General features: G+C 42.4%; 1 protein-coding gene across 1 annotated transcript in view; it reads left to right on the top strand.

The window, feature by feature from the left end:
- The first annotated feature begins 10,147 nt into the window (after window positions 1–10,147).
- BMPR2 (bone morphogenetic protein receptor type 2) overlaps window positions 10,148–21,435 on the top strand; it is a 286,915-nt gene continuing 275,627 nt past the window's right edge. The window contains exon 1 of the mRNA XM_073551510.1: window positions 10,148–11,366. Coding sequence (XP_073407611.1) covers window positions 11,294–11,366 — 73 coding nt within the window. The 5' untranslated portion in view covers window positions 10,148–11,293. The remainder of the gene's footprint in view (window positions 11,367–21,435) is intronic.

The following is a 21,435-nucleotide window of genomic DNA, read 5'->3' as shown; positions in this document are numbered from 1 at the left end:
AATGGCGCTCCTTCCCTTCTGAGCCCTCTTGTGCGCACAAACAGTGGTTTATGACCATATATGAGGTATCGGTGTACTCAGGAGAAATTGACCAACAAATTTTAGGATCCATTATATCCTGTTGCCCATGTGAAAATGAAAAAATTGATGCTAAAAGAAAATTTTTGTTGGAAAAATTAAAATATCCATTTTTTCCTTCCACGTTGCTTTAGTTCCTGTGAAGCACCTGAAGGGTTAATAATCTTCTTGAATGTAGTTTTGTGTAGCTTGAGGGGTGCAGTTTTTAAAATGGTGTCACTTTTGGGTATTTTCTGCCATATAGAGACCCCTCAAAGTGACTTCAAATGTGAGGTGGTCCCTAAAAAAATTGGTTTTGTAAATTTTGTTGTAAAAATGAGAAATCGCTGGTCAACTTTTAACCTTTATAACTTCCTAACAAAAAAAAAGATTTGTTTCCAAAATTGTGCTGATGTAAAGTAGACATGTGGGAAATGTTATTTATTAACTATTTTGTGTCACATGCCTCTCTGGTTTAACAGAATAAAAATTCAAAATTTGAAAATTGCGAAATTTTCAAAATTTTTGCCAAATTTCCGTTTTTTTCACAAATAAACGCAACAATTATTGACCTAAATTTACCACTAACAAGAAGCCCAATATGTCACAAAGAAACAGTCTCAGAATATCTAGGATCCGTTCAAGTGTTCCTGAGTTATTACCTCAAAAAGGGACACTGGTCAGAATTGCAAAAAATGGCCAGGTCATTAAGGTCAAAATAGGCTGGGTCATTAAGGGGTTAAAAAAGTGACAGTCTAATATTTTTTACTCATTTGTTTGATTTTGTTTTCTTTATCTACTGTTAGGATTTGTGTGAAAATCCACTGTCATTTTAGGCCAAATTTATTAAGAAATATGGAAAAATCTCAAATGTTAATAAACTTTCAGGTCTAAGGGGTAAGGTTTGTGGAGAGTGACATGCCAGCTCTGGCTTGTCAAGGTAAGGAGGCTTATTCGCCGTGCAATGCTCCTCTGGGAAAATTAATATGCCAATTGCCTCTACAGAGAAAAAGAGGATTTGAACTCTATAGCGCCACCTGTTGATAGTAGCGATCCTAGAAGTCACAATCAATCAATGAATTATCCTAAGTCATATTACAAGACTTGTTAAAGGGTTGATTGTGACTTGTAAGATCGCTACTACCAACAGGTGGCGCTATAGAGCTCAAGTCCTATTTTTCTCTGAAGAGGCAATTTGCATAATAAACTTTCAAGCACCTTTATACAAATTGCTAATGGATTAGACAATACTCATTTTTCAGGAAGTTTTTCTTTGTTGTGATGAATTACTAATAATTGTTATTTATGTAGCACTAACATATTCCATAGTGTTGTACAATTGGTGATGTAGCAAAAATAAAACAATGGAGACACAATGAGACAAAAAGAGTGTCTGTAAGAGCTTACAATCTACACCTGCAGAACAGTGCTACACAACAGTCAGACACTATTAGGCCACATTCACACCATGAGCTTTTTTTGCACAGATTATGTAGATTACGTTACTTGCATTTCTTCATTGCATTTTTGAGTGTTTTTTTAAAATGTGCTTTTTTTTTTGTCTCTTTTTGTTATGTCATATAAAGCTCCTTGGATTTTGATACTTCCTGGTATTTGGCCTTGTCAAAACTTTATTGATACAGACATGTGCGGATTGCATGCGTTTTTAATGCAGCGGAAATGCACTACAAGCACCAAATCCGTGGATGTCGCCCTCACTGTCAAGATCTATGGTGAAAAAGAAGATGAATGACATTATGGTATATGAAAGAATAGAAGCAACTAGAACCGACACATGGGACTCTTTCTTCAGGGTTTGGCATCCCCGGATGGAGCTTCACTCAGATACTCGGCTGGATCAGGCACTGAGGCGCTCTCCATAGCCAATTAAGAACTGGTCACGGCCTGGGACGGGATTCATCTATGATCCTACAATAGGGGGTTGCATAACAGCCTTAAACGCCCTGGATTGGTTATTGATGATACCATTATAGATTATTGGATGTCGTATAATTAAATCCTTTGTGCCTTTCCCTACCCCTGTCTATGTCCTGTCTTCCCTTATATTTTTTGAAGTTTATTGAATGTATGTTAAATTGTTAGTTTACGCTGCCTTGCATGGGAGTTCGTAACTTGGACTTGGTTTAATAAGTTTCTAAATACAAAATGTATTGAAACTAGAAGCACCAAATACTCAACGTGTAGACGTGGCTTGAGAAACTATGTTTTTGACACAGCAAAAATATGCAAAGTCAAAATCTCACCAGCCTGATGGTGCAAGTTAAAAAGGAAGCACACTGTAGCGCCATAACATGCAAATATGAAAAATGAATTGCATTACTGCATTAGAAATATAAAAAATTGAGAAAGTTTAGCGCATAAAATGGCCAAGTTATGTGTACCTGGAAGCCAACATTAAGGCATTTCTCGTTTTCCAGGTTCCTGCCTATGCCAATCCTCACTAAGACTGAAGTCTCCATCTGAATGGGAACCAATGAAAAATCTTCTGTTTAGACTGAAGTCTATATCTCTGTGGAGGGGAAGAGGCCCTGCTTTGATTAAAAACGCCTGCGGCTAACAGGTGGAGTGCTCAGTCAGAAAGTAAATGAATACAAATTCCAAAAATTGACCAAGCATAAACATTGTGCAAACAGGTGCTTAACCTAGAGTCACCAACTCATGTACATGCAAGCAAAAAAGGAAGCACACTGTAGCGCCATAACATGCAAATATGAAAAATGAATTGCATTACTGCATTAGAAATATGAAAAATTGAGAAAGTTTAACGCATAAAATGGCCAAGTTATGTGTACCTGGAAGCCAACGTTTTCCAGGTCCCTGCCTATGCCAATCCTCACTAAGACTGAATTCTCCATCTGAATGGGAGCCTATGAAAAATCCTCTGTTTAGACTGAAGTCTATAGCTCTGTGGAGGGGAAGTGGCCCTGCTTTGATTAACCCCTTAACCCCCAAGGGTGGTTTGCACGTTCATGACAAGGCCAATTTTTACAATTCTGACCATTGTCCCTTTATGAGGTAATAACTCTGAAACGCTTCCATGGATCCCGGTGATTCTGACATTGTTTTCTCGTGACATATTGTACTTCATGTTAGTGGTAAAGTATCTTTCAAATAACTTGCGTTTATTTGTGAAAAAACGGAAATTTAGCGAAAATTTTTAAAATTTTGCAATTTTCCATCTTTGAATTTTTATGCCCTTAAATCACAGAGATACGGCACACAAAAAACTTAATAAGTAACATTTCCCACATGTTTACTTTACATCAGCACAATTTTGGAACCAAAGTTTTTTTGTTAGGAAGTTATAAGGGTGAAAAGTTGACCTGCAATTTCTCATTTTTGCAACACCATTTTATTTTTACGGACCACATCACATTTGAAGCCACTTTGAGGTGTCTATATGATAGAAAATACCCAAAAGTGACAGCATTCTAAAAACTGCACCCCTTAAGGTGCTCAAAACCACATTCAAGAAGTTTATTAACCCTTCAGGTGCGTCACAGGAATTTTTTGAATCTTTAAAAAAAAAAAAATGAACATTTAACTTTTTTTCACAAAAAAAATTCTTCAGGTTCAATTTTTTTTATTTTACCAAGGGTAACAGGAGAAATTGGACTGCAAAAGTTATTGTGCAGTTTGTCCTGAGTATGCTGATACCTGATATGTGGGGGGGAACCACTGTTTCAGCGCATGACAGAGCTCAGAAGGGACGGAGCGCCGTTTGACTTTTTCAATGCAAAACTGGCTGGAATTCAGATCTGACGCCATGTCACGTTTGGAGAGCCCCTGATGTACCTAAACAGTGGAAACCCCCCACAAGTGACCCCATTTTGGAAACTAGACCCCCCAAGGAACTTATCTAGATGTGTGGTGAGAACTTTGAACCCACAAGGGCGTCACAGAAGTTTAGAACGTACAGCCGTACAATTAAAAAATCATATTTTTTCCACAAAATGATCTTTTCACCCCCAATTTTTATTTTTCCAAGGGTAACAGGACCCTAAACATTATTGTGCAATTTGTCCTGAGTACGCTGATACCCCATATGTGGGTGTAAACGACTATTTGGGCGCATGGCAGAGCTTGGAAGGGAAGCAGCGCCATTTGAGGTTTTTGGCTGGAATTGAGATCGGACACCATGTCGCGTTTGGAAAGCCCCTGATGTGCCAAAACAGTGGAAACTCCCCACAAATGACACCATTTTGGAAACTAGACTCCCCAAGGAACTTATCTAGATGTGTGGTGAGCACTTTGAACCCCCCCGTGCTTCACAGAAGTTTATAACGCCCGGGCGTGAAAATAAAAAAATCGCATTTTTTTCACAAACATGATATTTTAGTCACCAATTTTTTTATTTTCCCAAGGGTACCAGGAGAAATTGGACCCCAAAAGTTGTTGTCCAATTTGTCCTGAGTACGCTGATACCCCATATGTGGGAGAAAACTACTGTATGGGCACACGTCAGGGCTCGGAAGGGAAGTATTGACGTTTTGGAATGCAGACTTTGATGGAATGGTCTGCGGGTGTCATGTTGCTTTTGGAGAGCCCCTGATGTACCAAAACAGTGGAAACCCCCCACAAGTGACCCCATTTTGGAAACTAGACCCCCTAAGGAGCTTATCTAGATGTGTGGTGAGCACTTTGAACCCCCCAGTGCTTCACAGAAGTTTATAACGACCGGGCGTGAAAATAAAAAAATCGTATTTTTTCAACTAACATGATCTTTTAGTCCCCATTTTTTTTATTTTCCCAAGGGTAACAGGAGAAATTGGACCCCAAAAGTTGTTGTCCAATTTGTCCTGAGTACGCTGATACCCCATATGTGTGAGAAAACTACTGTATGGGCACACGTCGGGGCTCGAAAGGGAAGTAGTGATGTTTTGGAATGCAGACTTTGATGGAATGCTCTGCGGGTGTCATGTTGCCTTTGGAGAGCCCCTAATCAGGGGTGGGATTCAGCGGGTTCTCCCCAGTTCAGTGGAACCGGTTGTTAAAAAAGCAGCAGGTTCCCCGAACCAGGGAGATTCACAGCCGCGATCCGGTATTTTGATGTTCCTGCAGCAGCTGGCAAGGTGCAGGAGCAGAGGAGGACTCTTGCTCTGCTTCCTAGTCCCGCCCGCCGCGCCGGATACCGCGCACTGATACGTGCAGCCGGCCAGCCGCAGGGACTGAGCACACCCCGCCGGACCCCAGCGGCCCCCGCGCACTGATACTAACCAGGATGAACCGCGCGCCGCTACCCAGTGTGAGCTGCACGTGGTCTGCGGCCTGCCTTCCTAGTCACCCCGGGCCCGGCCTGCCATCTTCATCATCCTGGACTGGTCACACCGGTGCTGCTGTATCAGGTCAGTATGTGCTGCTGCTGCCTAATGGGGACCTGCTGTGCTGCCTAATGGGGACATGTCCTGCCTAATGGGGACATGTGCTGCATATTGGGGACCTGTCCTGCCTAATGGGGACATGTGCTGCCTAATGGGGATGTGTGCTGCCTAATGGGGATGTGTGCTGCATATTGGGGACGTGTGCTGCCTAATGGGGACGTGTGCTGCCTAATGGGGACATGTGCTGCATATTGGAGATGTGTGCTGCCTAATGGGGACGTGTGCTGCCTAATGGGGACGTGTGCTGCCTAATGGGGACATGTGCTGCATATTGGGGACGTGTGCTGCCTAATGGGGACGTGTGCTGCATATTGGGGACCTGTGCTGCCTAATGGGGACCTGTGCTGCATACTGGGGACCTGTGCTGCCTAATGGGGACGTGTGCTGCCTAATGGGGACATGTGCTGCATATTGGGGACCTGTGCTGCATATTGGGGACCTGTGCTGCCTAATGGGGATGTGTGCTGCCTAATGGGGACGTGTACTGCATATTGGGGACCTGTGCTGCCTAATGGGGACGTGTGCTGCCTAATGGGGACCTGTGCTGCCTATTGGGGACCTGTGCTGCATACTGGGGACCTGTGCTGCCTAATGGGGACGTGTGCTGCCTAATGGGGAGGTGTGCTGCCTATTGGGGACCTGTGCTGCATATTGGGGACCTGTGCTGCATACTGGGGACCTGTGCTGCCTAATGGGGACGTGTGCTGCCTAATGGGGAGGTGTGCTGCCTATTGGGGACCTGTGCTGCATATTGGGGACCTGTGCTGCCTAATGGGGACGTGTGCTGCATATTGGGGACCTGTGCTGCCTATTGGGGACCTGTGCTGCCTTTTGGGGACCTGTGCTGCCTATTGGGGACCTGTGCTGCCTATTTGGGAACAATGCTGCCTATTGGGGACCTGTGCTGCCTTTTGGGGACCTGTGCTGCCTATTGGGGACCTGTGCTGCCTATAGGGAACAATGCTGCCTATTGGGGACCTGTGCTGCCTATTTGGGAACAATGCTGCCTATTGGGGACCTGTGCTGCCTTTTGGGGACCTGTGCTGCCTTTTGGGGACCTGTGCTGCCTTTTCGGGTCCTGTGCTGCCTATAGGGAACAATGCTGCCTATTGGGGACCTGTGCCTGCCTATTGGGGACCTGTGCCTGCCTATTGAGGACCTGTGCTGCCTATAGGGAACAATGCTGCCTATTGGGGACCTGTGCCTGCCTATTGGGGACCTGTGATGCCTATTTGGGAACAATGCTGCCTATTAGGGACCTATGCTGCCTATAGGGACCTGGGCTGCCTATTTGGGAACAATGCTGCCTATTAGGGACCTATGCTGCCTATAGGGACCTGTGCTGTTTATTAGGGACCTGTGCTGCCTATTGGGGACCTGTGCTGCCTTTTTGGGACCTGTGCACTGTTCTGATCTCATTCCAATTTATTATTTTTTTTAACTGTTTGACTGCGCCCCTACTTGTATATGTTTGAGGAAAAGGTGCGTGTAAATGGGTGTGGCTTAAAAATGGGTGTGGCTTAAAAATGGGTGTGGCTTTCCTACACACAAACACAGAACCTGTTGTTAAAAATTTGAATCCCACCACTGCCCCTAATGTACCTAAACAGTGGAAACCCTCCCACAAATGACACCATTTTGGAAACTAGACCCCCTAAGGAACTTATCTAGATGTGTGGTGAGCACTTTGAACCCCCAAGGGCTTCACAGAAGTTTATAACGCCCGGGCATGAAAATAAAAAAATCGTATTTTTTCCACACACCTGATAATTTAGTCCCCAATTTTTTTATTCTCCCAAGGGTAACAGGAGAAATTGGACCCCAAAAGTTGTTGTCCAATTTGTCCTGAGTACGCTGATACCTCATATGTGGGAGAAAACTACTGTATGGGCACACGTCGGGGCTCGGAAGTGAAGTAGTGACGTTTTGGAATGCAGACTTTGATGGAATGGTCTGCGGGTGTCATGTGCGTTTGGAGAGCCACTGATGTACCTAAACTATTGAATCTCCCCACAAGTGACCCCATTTTGGAAACTAGACCCCCTAAGGAACTTATCTAGATGTGTGGTGAGCACTTTGAACCCCCAAGTGCTTCACAGAAGTTTATAATGCCCGGGCGTGAAAATAAAAAAAATCATTTTTTTCCACAAAAATGATATTTTTGCCCCCAATTTTTTATTTTCCTAAGGGTAACAGGAGAAATTGGACCCCAAAAGTTGTTTTGCAATTTGTCCTGAGTAGGCTGATATCCCATATGTGGAGGTAAAACACTGTTTGGGCGCATGGCAGAGCTTGGAAGGGAAGGAGCGCCGTTTGACTTTTTCAACGCAGAATTGGCTGGAATTGAGATCAGATGCCATGTTGCATTTGGAGAGCACCTGATGTGCCCAAACAGTGGAAACCCCCCAATTATATCTCCAACCCTAACCCCAACACACCCCTAACCCTAATCTCAGCCGTAACCCTAGCCCTAACCCTAGCCCTAACCCTAATGGGAAAATGGAAATAAATACATTTTGTTTTAATTTTATTTTTCCCTAACTAAGGGGGTGATAACGGGGGGTTTGAGTTACTATTTATGGCAGTTTTTATTTTTGGCAGCTGTCACACGCTAAAAGACGCTTTTTATTGTAAAAATAGTTTTTACATCACCACATATTGAGAGCTATAATTTTTCCGTATTTTGACCCACCGAGTCATGTGAGGTCTTATTTTTTGCGGGACGAGTTGCCGTTTTTATTGGTATCATTTTTGGGCACGTGACATCTTTTGATCACTTTTTATTCGATTTTTGTGACGCAGAATGAACAAAAACCACCGTTTCATGAATTTCTTTTGGGGGGTGCGTTTACACCGTTCCGTCTGCGGTAAAATTGATAAAGCGGTTTTATTCTTCGGGTCAGTACAGTTACAGCGATACCTCATTTAGTTTTTTTTTTATCTTTTGGCGCTTTTATGCAATGAAAACAATTTTATATAAAAAATAATTATTTTTGCATTGCTTTATTCTGCGAGCTATAACTTTTTAATTTTTTTGCTGATGATGCTGTATGGCAGCTCGTTTTTTGCGGGACATGATGATGTTTTCAGCGGTATCAAGGATATTTATATGCGTCTTTTTGATCGCGCGTTCCTGCACTTTTTGTTTGGCGGTATGATAATAAATCATTATTTTTTGCTTAGTTTTTTATTTTTATTTTTTAAGGGGTTCGCTAAAGGGGTTAACTAGTGGGACAATTTTATAGGGCGGGTGGTTACGGACGCGGCGATACCAAATATGTGTACTTTTATTGTTTTTTTATTATTATTTCCAAAAAATGAATTAGGGAATATTTTTTTTTTTTTATTTATTTAGCGATTTTTTTAAAATTATTTTTACACCTTTTTTTTTTAACTTTATTACATTGTCCCAGGGGGGACATAGTTGTCATGTGACAGATCGCTGATCTGTCACAGGCACTGCTGCAGACTTCCTCATGCCTGCGCTTTGCAGGTACTGAGGAATCCAGCTCCCTGCAGGCCCCCGAAGGTCCCGTCGCCATCTTGGATTTGCAGAACTGCAGGGATGGAGCCCTCCGCAGCAGCGCTGCACATTGCGCTGCTGTGGGGGGCTCAGGGAAGCACGGAGGGAGCCCCCTCCCTGCCGATGCTTCCCTTTAACCCCCGGTACACCGCGATCGTGTTTGATCGCGGTGTGTAAGGGGTTAACGTGTCGGGGGTGGTCCGTGACTGCCCCTGACACATTGTGCCGGGTGTCAGCTGTGATAATCAGCTGAAACCCGGCCGCGATCAGCGGCGCTCACCACGTGGGTGCCGCTGATCGCTGTGACGTACTATCCCGTCCCTGGGAATTAAATCCCAGGGCACATGGACGGGATAGTACATCACATGACAGAAAGGGGTTAAAAACGCCTGCAGTTAACAGATGGAGTGCTCAGTCAGAAAGTAAATGAATACAAATTTCAAAAACTGTCCGTCACATCCAAGCATAAACATTGTGTGAACACGTGCTTAACCTAGAGTCACCAACTCATGTACATGCAAGCAAAAAAGGAAGCACACTGTAGCGCCATAACATGCAAATCTGAAAAATGAATTGCATTACTGCATTAGAAATATGAAAAATTGAGACAGTTTAGCGCATAAAATGGCCAAGTTATGTGTACCTGGAAACCACGTTAAGGCATTTCTTAGGTTTTTCATAGGTTCCCATTCAGATGGAGACTTCAGTCTTAGTGAGGATTGACATAGGCAGGGACCTGGAAAATGAGAAATGCCTTAACGTGGCTTCCAGGTACACATAACTTGGCCATTTTATGCGCTAAACTGTCTCAATTTTTCCTATTTCTAATGCAGTAATGCAATTCATGTTTTGCATGGTTTGACGCTACAGTGTGCTTCCTTTTTTGCTGGCATGTATATGAGTTGGTGACTCTAGGTTAAGCACCTGTTCACACAATGTTTATGCTTGGATGTGACGGTCAGTTTTTGAAATTTGATTGTGCAAGTTAATGATAAGCCGTGCAGTGCTTGGCCAAAGGAGGCTGCTGAGAAACAATGAATGGGCTCCGTGTAACGCTAGCCTATATTTTTTGTGCTGTTCTTGTCCCTTAAAAATAAAGTTGTTTCAAAGAGAGCTATAAAAAAGCACTGGAGGCCTAGGACTGCGCCCTCCCCTCCCTCGTCCTCCTCCTTTCCCTCCGTCTGGGCGGTGTGAGAGGCCTCTTTGTGTCTGGCTGTGACACAGGAGCAGCAGCAGCAGGAGGAGGAGGTCTGTGTATGTGTGAGAGAGAAAGAGAGGGGAGGCGAGTCGGTGCCTTCCTCATCAACACTTCGTTCTCCAGCCCCCCTCCTCCTCCTCCTCAAGCCTCTCACATTGGCAGAACACCCCTTTAGGTGGCTTCCCCAAGGGAGGAGTGGGGAGCTGCTGCCTCCTTGTCTCATGGTTTAGAGATGGCTTATTCCTTGCAGGACCCTGCGCTGTGACACTCTCATACAGCTGGAAAACTGTAAGACACATCCTACTGCAGCCCGAGCAAGGGCCTCATCTTGGAAGGATAACTCCAAGCAAGCCGGGAATATCTTGGGATTGGGAACACACAGCTGCCTTCAACCGGTGATGAGATCGGTTTTTTTGCTGGACAATGAAATTTGGCATCTGATTGCGACCGAGCCCTCACGGGAAAAGGATCTGCGTATCACGTCAATGGAATTTATGGGTCACGAAGACAATCTTTTCAGAGATCGGAAGGAAGAAAATTAAGTAACCAGAAGACATTGAGAAAATACTTACATAAAAGAGGCCAAAATTTATACTCTAGGGATATTATGCAGCACAACCAAAAATCTATAAAGAAATGACTTGCTTGAGATTTCCAAAATATTAACAGATTATATATGTTCACAAAGGTTCTTTTAGATTCAAGAGCAGACACATTGTACAAAGTATCACCATAGAGGCAGAATGGTATTTATTTTTACCCCTAAGAGGGGGAAGACTTGGATGTAGGGTGATATTTTGGCTCTTGGATATGTCATGAATAGGTTCTTGTCGTATGTTCTTAGAATGCTGTAGAAGATTGGGAATAGAATTGGTTTTCTCAGGGATCACCGCCTCCACCTGGCAGAACACCTTCCCTGGAATGAGCATTCTCCAGCGGGAGAAGAAGATCTAATCCACTGAGGATCTTGCGTCTCCAGGCCCTCTACACCTCATGGATTAGCAGTTACAAGCACGTTTATTGTGAAATCGGATTACACCCAGAAGACTTGGATACCCTCGAATTTATACAGTCTCCATAAAAGTTCCCATCATCTGTGGGATTACGCAAATTATGGCTCCTAATCACAATCTGGTCCTTCTCCTCTTTGGCTTACACTCGACCCTGCTGTTGGCCACAGCTGCCGGTAAGTGGCTTGCCATGCATGTCCGGTATATTCCTTAGCACAAGTCTACAACTTCATCGTCATATTCAGTTCTGAATGGATCGATCCGAAGAAAGGTCAAAAAGTAGAGCTTGGCTGGATAATGCTCATGATCTGCTGATATTTTCCTGGGTTCTTAGATCAATGCCCAAATTGTATATGTTTATATTATTGAGAAGAAATCCCAAATATTTGACATTTACTGGAATAATTGTAAATGGAGGATGATGGCTCAATAAGTAGACTGGGGTGATCGTCATATGATGTGTCAGACCGTGGTATGGTGCTTACTGTAGATGGCATGTTGTAAGAGATTGTGTGGGAGTGGCAGCCGGTGGGCACCTCAATAGCCGCACAGTCATTGCAGACATGACAGATATAGGTGAAAATGGGATTGATTTATTTTTGCTGCAGTTTTAATTGTGGATCACATTTTCTTCTTGTTGCAAATATACCTGCCGATATATACCCCTATTACTTTGCTGCTATTTCCAGGACGGCCTTATGTAGCATGCGGTGCCGGCGGCGGCGTAGACGCTGTATGCTGCTCTGCAGTTCTAGGCCCCTCACATGTTTTATTCCGTGTCGTCATCTTTAACCAATTAAGTAACTACATACTAAAGGTTAGGATCGATGAATTGTATCAACGTGCTATTATCTTTTACATAACAAATGATGTAATTGGGAGTGGGAAATGTTAACACACTGCTCTTATTTACAAAAATATATATATATTTTCGTTCTTTAAATTTTTTCAGTTCATTTTTTCTTACTTCAGTCCTGGTAAGTTACAATGAATTGAAGATTTTACATTTTACGCCTATCTCCTGTTAAGAAAAGCACCTTGGTAAAGAATTACTGTACTAAAACTGACTGATTTTTATATAGTGTAATATGTGGAAAATTTGTCACAGTGGCTTATTCAGGATTCTTAAATTTGGTGCATCTTAAGTGTCACTGTCTGCTATTTAATAGTGACTCACGTTGCATCTGTAATATTGCAGCAATATTTCGGCGGCAATTTTTACGCATTTCAGAACAAACACCTTTTTTTGGTAGCTTGCACCCCTTTGACAAATGGGTCAAAAAAATATCTAAAACACATAATAAATGTGATAAATTTAGCTTGCTAAATGTATGATCTAAGCCAAAGGTGAAGGTTGGATTGATAATGTTTCTAGGTATATTTCCATGATGGTCATATATCAAGCCTAGGACAACTTATTTACTTTGATTACTGTAGCATTAACTCCAATAAAACATTGTAAAGAAGAACATGGCCATGAACTAAAAGTAGCCGAGAGTAATTCTAAATGTGAATGTGAACTGTAACTCCAAATGTGAATGTGAAATGTAGCTCTAAATGTGAAACCTGGAAGTAGCTCCACATGTGTATGTGAAATGTAGCTCCAATTATGAATGTAAAACCTGGAAGTAGCTCCAAATGTGAATGTGAACTGTAGCTCCACATATAACTGTGAAACCTGGAAGTAGCTCCAAATGTGAGCGTGAACTGTAGCTCCAAATGTGAGTGTGAAGTGTAGCTCCAAATATGAATGTGAACTGTAGCTCCAAATGTGAATGTGAAACCTGGAAGTAGCTTCAAATGTGAATGTAAAATGAAGCTCCAAATGTGAGTGTGAAATGTAGCTCCAAATATGAATGTGAACTGTAGCTCCAAATGTGAATGTGAAACCTGGAAGTAGCTTCAAATGTGAAATGTAGCTCCAAATGTGAAATGTAGCTCCAAATGTGAAATGTAGCTCTAAATGTGAACTTGGAAGTAGCTCCAAATATGAATGTGAAACCTGGAAGTAGCTCCAAATGTGAATGTGAAATGTAGCTCTAAATGTGAAACCTGGAAGTAGCTCCAAATGTGAATGTGAAATGTAGCTCCAAATATGAATGTGAAATCTGGAAGTAGCTCCAAATGTTAGTGTCAACTGTAGCTCCAAATGTGAGTGTGAAACCTGAAACTAGCTCCAAATGTGAATCTTTATAATTTGTAAATATTTTACAGAACTGTGTACATTGTTATAGAAAGTACACATTTTAGTCTTGCTAGTAATATACAAAATTGAGATCTGCCTTATACCACAGACCGTTCAGCAGACACATCTGTTTCACACAGCCTGTAGACTGGAGTCCGCTGTAAACAGAGGTCTGTAGTCTGCAGAATGGTTTACCCCAGAACCTGCTTGGTATGATTACCCCCTTCCATAAGTAATCAGAGGTCTTCTTATAATATCATATTAGGGAGTACTAATTCCTTATGATATTCTTGAACATACAGTGGCTCCATTACTGTAACCTTTAATGTAGCTTTTGCTTATTTTATGCTTGTGTTTTTTTGTTGTGTTCTTTGTTTCTTAGTAGAACAAACATCTCTCCTATGTTATCTATCCCGCTAGTTAACTTGTATGAGACAAAGTACTATGAGCTTGCACACACATTGCTTACAATTGACAGGGCCCAAGTACAATTTGGATGGATCAAGATTGAAATAGGTTAATTATAGTGTCTGCAAGCAAATGGGGCACAGTGCAGTGTGACAAAAAGGCTGATTTACATCAAATGGTCCTGATTACCATATGAGAAGATTTGCTCAGGCCTCATTACTTTGTTAAGGAAACTCTTGGATGAGTCATTATTGCCAAATGTTTCCACAGGAACCCATCATTTTGTTAATCACAAATTGCCTTTAAATCACAAACCATAAAGGCACACCGATAACATGGAATTAATTTACATCACTCCACAATACAAGTGCATAGTTGGCAGTCTGGCAAGGGCAAATCCTCCAACTTCATGGACGGCATACTCTGACCTAAAGAATATATAACAGTGAAAGAAACTGTTATAATGCTGAGTGAGTCATTCATTATATTTGCATCAAAAACTAATAAATATTTAACATTTTCAAAGCTAAATAATGAGGGTATCATTTTCTGTAAAAAAAAAAAAAAAAAAGTATGACTAATATGAAGTGTGCAAAATACTGGAACCAGGGAGTCTGGATAGATCAGAAAACACAAGAAGATGAGAGTAAAAGAGAATTTCACTTTAAACAATCCCATTACAAGCCATAAAAGAGGACCTGTCACCGGGTTGAAAATGGACAGTTTTTGCTGTTATTTTGTTCTTTGTTGCTCCCCTGAGTATTCTTCTTTTTTACTTTCTATAAATCCTCAATTCTGTTCCAGAGAAATGAGCCTTATTATTTAATTCTAATTTTCATGTAATTTGCAAAGGGGTGTGGCTTACAGGATCCTCTGGGGCGTGTCTCCTTGGTAAAGTCCATACAATTAATACTAACATCTCTGGAACCTCATGCAGGATTAAAAAAAAAGTAAAAAGAGGAATACACAGGTCATCAGTGGGGAAAAAGTAAAAGCAAAAACTCACCATTGAAGCCCTGGTGGCAAGTCCTCCTTAAGACTAGAGTAGATCAAAAAGATTGCAGGACCCTGGTCCAGCACCACATTTGTACACTTTTGCAGCCAAACTAGGGCAGTGTAATATGCTAGTACTCCAATGGCGGCATTCTGGGTGTTTCTTGTGATCACCAGGTGCCCACGATTTCCTAAAGTCCTAGTCAATAAGCCTCATGCGACATCAGGACATGTGTCTAGCTGAAACATCATGGCATTGCTGGGATCTTGTGATCACAAGTGGTGCCCATACAGACAACATAACAGTGCCACCTGAAGAAGTTTGCATTGCCTTGGCCTGACAATCTTGTTGCTCAACTCTAAGATATTTCAGAACATAATAAAGTTGGGAGCTTGGCTAACATTTTCAAGTCACTCAAATTTTTGATCTGCTGCAAAGAAGAAGTTGGTTCTCTACCTTTCCAGGCATCACTGGCATTGCCAGTCTACAAACCTCACTGTTATTGATGCATTAAGTAATTGTTTACAGAGGAAAACTAATTTAAGATCTAAATTTCTTAGCTCTTGTTCTTCATGTTCTATTATTAAAAAGAAAACCTAACAGAATTGACTAAAGCCATCGAGCCAAAGGTAAGTCAACTATACTTGTTGTAGTCAAGTATACAGGGTGTTAGGAACGGCGGAACACACTAAATAAATAAAGTGCGTTCGCCGCTCGGGGTCCACCGTGCAGTAGGTGTTAAACCGCTGCCAGATAATGGCAGAAGCGCTATGTGGCGGTATATTGCACGCGGGTTAGACGTCACCCAGTGTGCGCTGGGCGTACTCTGTTAGCTTCACAGAGACGCCTTAGGCAATAACATAAATGTTGAGCCTGTTGGACTCACAGGTCTCATAGAAGTGCACGCACGGTATATGGTCACAGGAGCTGGGCCCTAGGCAGAGGGTGAGAGTCCGTCTAGACCTACCGTGCATGCGGCGTCGCAACTGTGGACTTCAAGAGGAGCTGCAGACTGCAGCGCGGCGATAGACACTGCCGCTAATCAACAATGCCCGATAGCAGGCGTACTGTCGGACGCTAGCACTGTGGAGGATGCTGATGTGGCTTGTAGCTTGCCACTGGCTGGCACAGACTCTAAACCTAAGTCCCTATACACACTCGTAATATCAGAGGGAGGGGATCTTAATGAGTCATTCGCAGGTACATGCATCCATCATCATTCACACAGTAGCAACTAGAGACTATACTAGCGCATGGCCGAGTGGCCATGCGGACCTTTTATAGCCGTGCGCCTCCAGGACCTTCCAGATCTCTGAGATGGACCAATCAGATCAGGAGAAGGACCTGAGCACGTGACTCCTGATCGCCAAAGGGAGATCATCTCGTGAGCATGCCCAGTAGAGCGACGGAGGGACTTGGCCTCTGGAGCGATTTGCTGCTGAGCAGCCTCCATTGCCATTGCTGACCCAAAGGTGGCAGCAACAACCAGACCCACAGAGCAGGTCTGGGCAGAGTGTCTGGGACACTGAGACTACTGAGCAATCTCCTCTGTGGTCGATAGACAATGGGAGACCGCAGAATGTGAGGCTCTGGATCCCTGCTGAGCCTCTGCAGGAACCCGACGCTTAACACAGGGTGGGCCATTTATATGGATACACCTAAATAAAATGGGAAAGGTTGGTGATATCAACTTCCTGTTTGTGGTACATTAGTATATGGGAGGGGGGAAACTTTTCAAGATGGGTGGTGACCATGGCGTCCATTTTGGATCCAACTTTATTTTTTCCAATGGGAAGAGGGTCATGTGACACATCATTGAGAATTTCACAAGAAAAACAATAGTGTGCTTGGTTTTAACGTAACTTTATTCTTTCGTGAGTTATTTACAAGTTTCTCTTTGTTTACAGCCATTGACATGTCGCAGAGGTTAACACATGAGGAGCGGATAGAAATTGTGTTGATGTCTGGTGAACGCAGTATCCGGGTCATTGCAGCAGATTTCAATGCAAGACACCCTATGCAAGAAAACTGTAACCATTCCCATTTTATTTAGGTGTATCCATATAAATGGCCTACCCAAAAAAGTTTTCCTCATCACTGAACATAATGTTCTGTGTAAACTGAGGGTCCTGTTCCAATTTTGGTATTGCCCATTATGCAAGTTCAGCGTGCCGATCTGGGTCACCAACCATTCCCATTTTATTTAGGTGTATCCATATAAATGGCCCACCCTGTGCAATTAATAAGTCTATGACAAAGGACTGCATATAACAGCTTAGAAACATATAGCTTTACTATTAACATATAAACATATTTAAAATACAGATGTATTGTGCTCACAGCCCAACACCATGCAGGACGCTTGGCATTTGCCACAGAACACCATGATTGGCAAATTCGCCACTGGTGCCCTGTGCTCTTCACAGATGAAAGCAGGTTCACACTGAGCACATGTGTCTGGAGACGCCGTGGAGAGTGATCTGTTGCCTGCAACATCCTTCAGCATGACCGGTTTGGCAGTGGGTCAGTAATGGTGTGGGGTGGCATTTCTTTGGCGGGCCGCACGGTGTTGGGCTGTGAGCACAACCCCCATCTGTGGACGTCGGGCACTCAGACCATCCTTATGGAGTCCTTTGTGCAGACACGTTCACATTTGTGGCCTGCTAGAGGTCATTTTGCAGGGCTCTGGCAGTGCTCCTCCTGTTCCTCCTTGCACAAAGGCGGAGGGTTGCAGTCCTGCTGCTGGGTTGTTGCCCTTCTACCACCCCCTCCACGTCTCCTGGTGTACTGGCTGGTTTCCTGGTAGTGCCTCCAGCCTCTGGACATTACGCTGACAGACACAGCAAACCTTCTTTCCACAGCTCGAATTGATATGCCATCCTGGATGAGCTGCACTACCTGAGCCACTTGTGTGGGTTGTAGAGTTCGTCTCATGCTACCACAAGTGTGAAAGCACAATCAACGTTCAAAAGTGACCAAAACATCAGCCAGATAGCATTGGTACTGAGATGTGGTCTGTGGTCCCCACCTGCAGAACCACTCCTTTATTAAGGGTGTCTTGAAAATTGCCAATGATTTCCAGCTGTTGTCTATTCCATTTGCACAACAGCATGTGAAATTGATTGTCAATCAGTGTTGCTTCCTAAGTGGACAGTTTGATTTCACAGAAGTTTGATTTACTTGGAGTTATGTTCTGTTGTTTAAGTGTTCCCTTTATTTTTTGAGCAGTGTATAACGTTGTATATAGATATCCAATAAAGTGCAATAGGTTATAGAAAATAAACATGCAAAAAGTGACTGCAAGGTGCAAAAGGATTGCTACATATAAGCTACATACTATGGCACAAATGCCTGTCTCCCTCATAAGTATAAAGTATAATGGGTGGGCCAGTCTGATACATCTACATAAGAGAACACACAAGGACAAAAGATAAGAATCAGAAAACATGATGAGACTGGAACAAACAAACCACATCACCACATGTGATGGTGCCTGATGCTTGTTTCGTTTTCACGTCATCAGGGGGCAGATACTACTGTTTCTTATCTTTTGTCCCTGTCTAGTCTCTTATTTTCCATAACCCCTTGCACATTATTGAATATCAGATATCCATATAGCGTTATAGTTTTAGTAATTTTGTAAGAATTTAAACTATAAACTTTGTTATGCACTAAAGGCCCCGTCTCACATAACAAGATCGTTAGCGAGATCGCTGAAACGTCACAGGATTTGTGATGCAACATCGACCTCGCCAGCGATCTCGCTACATGTGACACATAGCGGCGACCGGCCCCCCCCGCTGGATATCGCAGATCGTGCTCGAATGTCCTGGGCCATTTTTTGATCGTTGGCGTCCCGCTGGCCAGCGCGCATCGCTGTGTTTAATGCCGACGAGCGACCTCGTTGGCGATTCAGAACTCAAGGACGCAGGCGGGAGTCGTCAGAATCGCTGCTGTGTGACAAGGTCCCAACGACCGCCGAGGTCATTATACGGATCGCTGGATCGATCTGCGTCGCTGAATCGATCTGCCTGTTTGACAGCTTACTAGCGACCATGTAGTGACGCACCAGCGATCCTTACCAGGTCGTATCGTTGTCGGGATCGCTGGAGAGTCGCTATGTGAAACGGGACCCTAAGTAGAACTGTTTACACTGGATATCTACCTTTCACTGATGATATTGCATTACTGTAGAATAGTATGTATATATTAGGAACATCCACCATTTTTAGGGAATTCATCCACCCCCAAATCTACCATTTTATTTTTCTTTCTGCAACATTATTTCAATTGTTCTATTGTGGAGCTATTTTCTAGCTATATTTTGATTCATAGACTAATGTGAACATAACCACTCATTTCTTGGTTGATATTTGTAAGTTTCTGTCTCCACAATAAGACAATATGTTTCTAAGCTATTTATGATATGCACAGACTTTCTTTAAAGGTTTAATAAATGTTCTATTTATTGTTTTCACTGTTGTAGTAGGATCATATATATTTTTGACTGTTTCAGCTGTCAACCTCTACTGCTTTAACAACAATTAAGGACATAAATCAAAGGTCCAGGGCTCTAGAAACCCCAATTCACCAAATAAGTCCAATTATAACTTGAATCGTATACTATTTAAAAGGTATAAATTTGTTAAAAATAACACCAGGGCAAAAAGGGTAAAACGGAACTAGTTGAACTAATTTAACTGGCAATACAATACCTGTATCCACCAAATCAATCCAAAGGACCATTAAAGATTTCAATTATTACCAGTTTCTTTAGGAAGAACGGCTTTGCTGATACTCCATCAGTTCTGTATCGGGAACTAAAGGGGAAAAGGGAGAATGGTGATGCAAGTTTCCTGAAAATGACATGACAGTCCTTACCCTATCAAGTGGAATAACCCCCCGAGAAGGGTAACCCCACAAAAAGCTGCACCTTTATAGTCTTAAATTCACTCTGTTAATCAACTTATACGCCCAATATTGCCAAACACAATATAATGACAAAACTGTTTTAACATTTCACCGGTTTCCTACATTGGTTATAGTGACTTCATCAGGCACTACTAAACATAGTGAAACATTGTGGGTAAGACAGATAGCAGGACATATGAAGCCTCACATGTGTACTGCATCTCACCTACGTCCTTTGGTGTTGGTGCTATATTGCGTTACTTTTAACAGATAAGGACGGATACATCAAACTTTTGCATAAGACACTTTGAAATGTTGCAAAATTTTTGCACAAAGTGAAGTTGCACAAAAAGGGCTAGGGAGGGACTGGGATGGGACGTGGGCACAACTACCCGCCAAATTCATGGAAAATGGTGGCTTTTCTTACGCCAGAAATTTTACTTAATTTCTGGTAAGGCACATGACACGGAGAAAATGCGCCAAATTCATTAAGTGGCTGGTGCGCCTTAGTGAATTTGGTGCATCTTACTCCTGTATGCCCCTTATTACGACTGGTGTATGAAACAACAGCCGTAATGTATCGGAGCGCTAATCTTTTAAAAAGAATATGATTGAACGTTATGTTTTACCAGTTAGACCCTTGAGGTGATAGAGGTATGGATTCACCTCCTGTGCTTTCTGTAATGGTGAAAATGAGTCTGTGCTTTGAACATATGCATTCTCACACTGTAAATCATGAATTGCAGCTAAATGTAGCTAAAATCACAAATATAAGTATGGATTTACCATGTTTGTGTTAGGAGTATTTGGCCACACACCAGAAATAACTCACAGAGCCCTCTGGCGACATTGTCGGCTGATTTTGCTTTTGACATTGGGACCTCCCCGTCTTGCACATCAAAGGGATGTCTTTTACCACCTCTAATAACTGCCTAGCCTTAATCTGTAAGGGCAAGATCTGACTAAAAGGAGGAATGAGGAGTCTTCCTGTTTGATTACATTATGTGGCTGGTGTGCTAGTAACTTGTTGACCCCCTTTACAAATTAGCTAGTAAGTGTGATGGACCATCACACCCCTAGTGCCCTTCTTGTAGCTATTTTCAGTGAAAAAAGCACAAACAGCCTTTAGATAATGTATGCATTATGTGATGATTATTTGTAAAGTGAGAAACAAGGGTGAAAAAGCCCTGTATTTTTCTATAGAGACCTTTGGACATAAAATTAGGATTTTCTGTAACCTAATCCACTGTTTTTGCTCTAGGATCCGAATGCAAATGACTATATAAAAATTTTGGTTTCTTGCTACATGCGTTTTTCTTTGCGTCTTCCACATGTGTTCCTTTGTGAGTTATCTGCCTTCAGTTCGAATCTACTGTGAAATGTGCTCATACCGTAACCCTGTAGACTGTGAGCCCTCGCAGGCAGGGTCCGCTCTCCTTTTGTACTTGTGTGTGCCTTGTATTGCTCATGTTTATTGTGCTTGTCTTTGTATACCCCTTTCACATGTAAAGCGCCATGGAATAAATGGCGCTATAAAAATTAATAATAATAATAATAATAATAATAAAAATTCCACTAAAAAGAAGGAAAACCATTGCATATTGTGTATGTGTATATATATATACATATACATACACACAGTGTGTATATATATATATATATATATATATAGTAAAAATGAAAGTTGGATATAATAGCCATAAAATGAATGATCATGCAGCAAACACCTATTAAATGCCATTGGCTA

This window comes from Dendrobates tinctorius, unplaced genomic scaffold (assembly GCF_039654945.1).
Source record: "Dendrobates tinctorius isolate UK_male_01 unplaced genomic scaffold, ASM3965494v1 ptg000177l, whole genome shotgun sequence".
Lineage (NCBI taxonomy): Eukaryota > Metazoa > Chordata > Amphibia > Anura > Dendrobatidae > Dendrobates > Dendrobates tinctorius.
The sequence above is the reverse complement of the archived record's forward strand: the minus strand, read 5'-3'. Positions and strand labels throughout refer to the sequence as shown.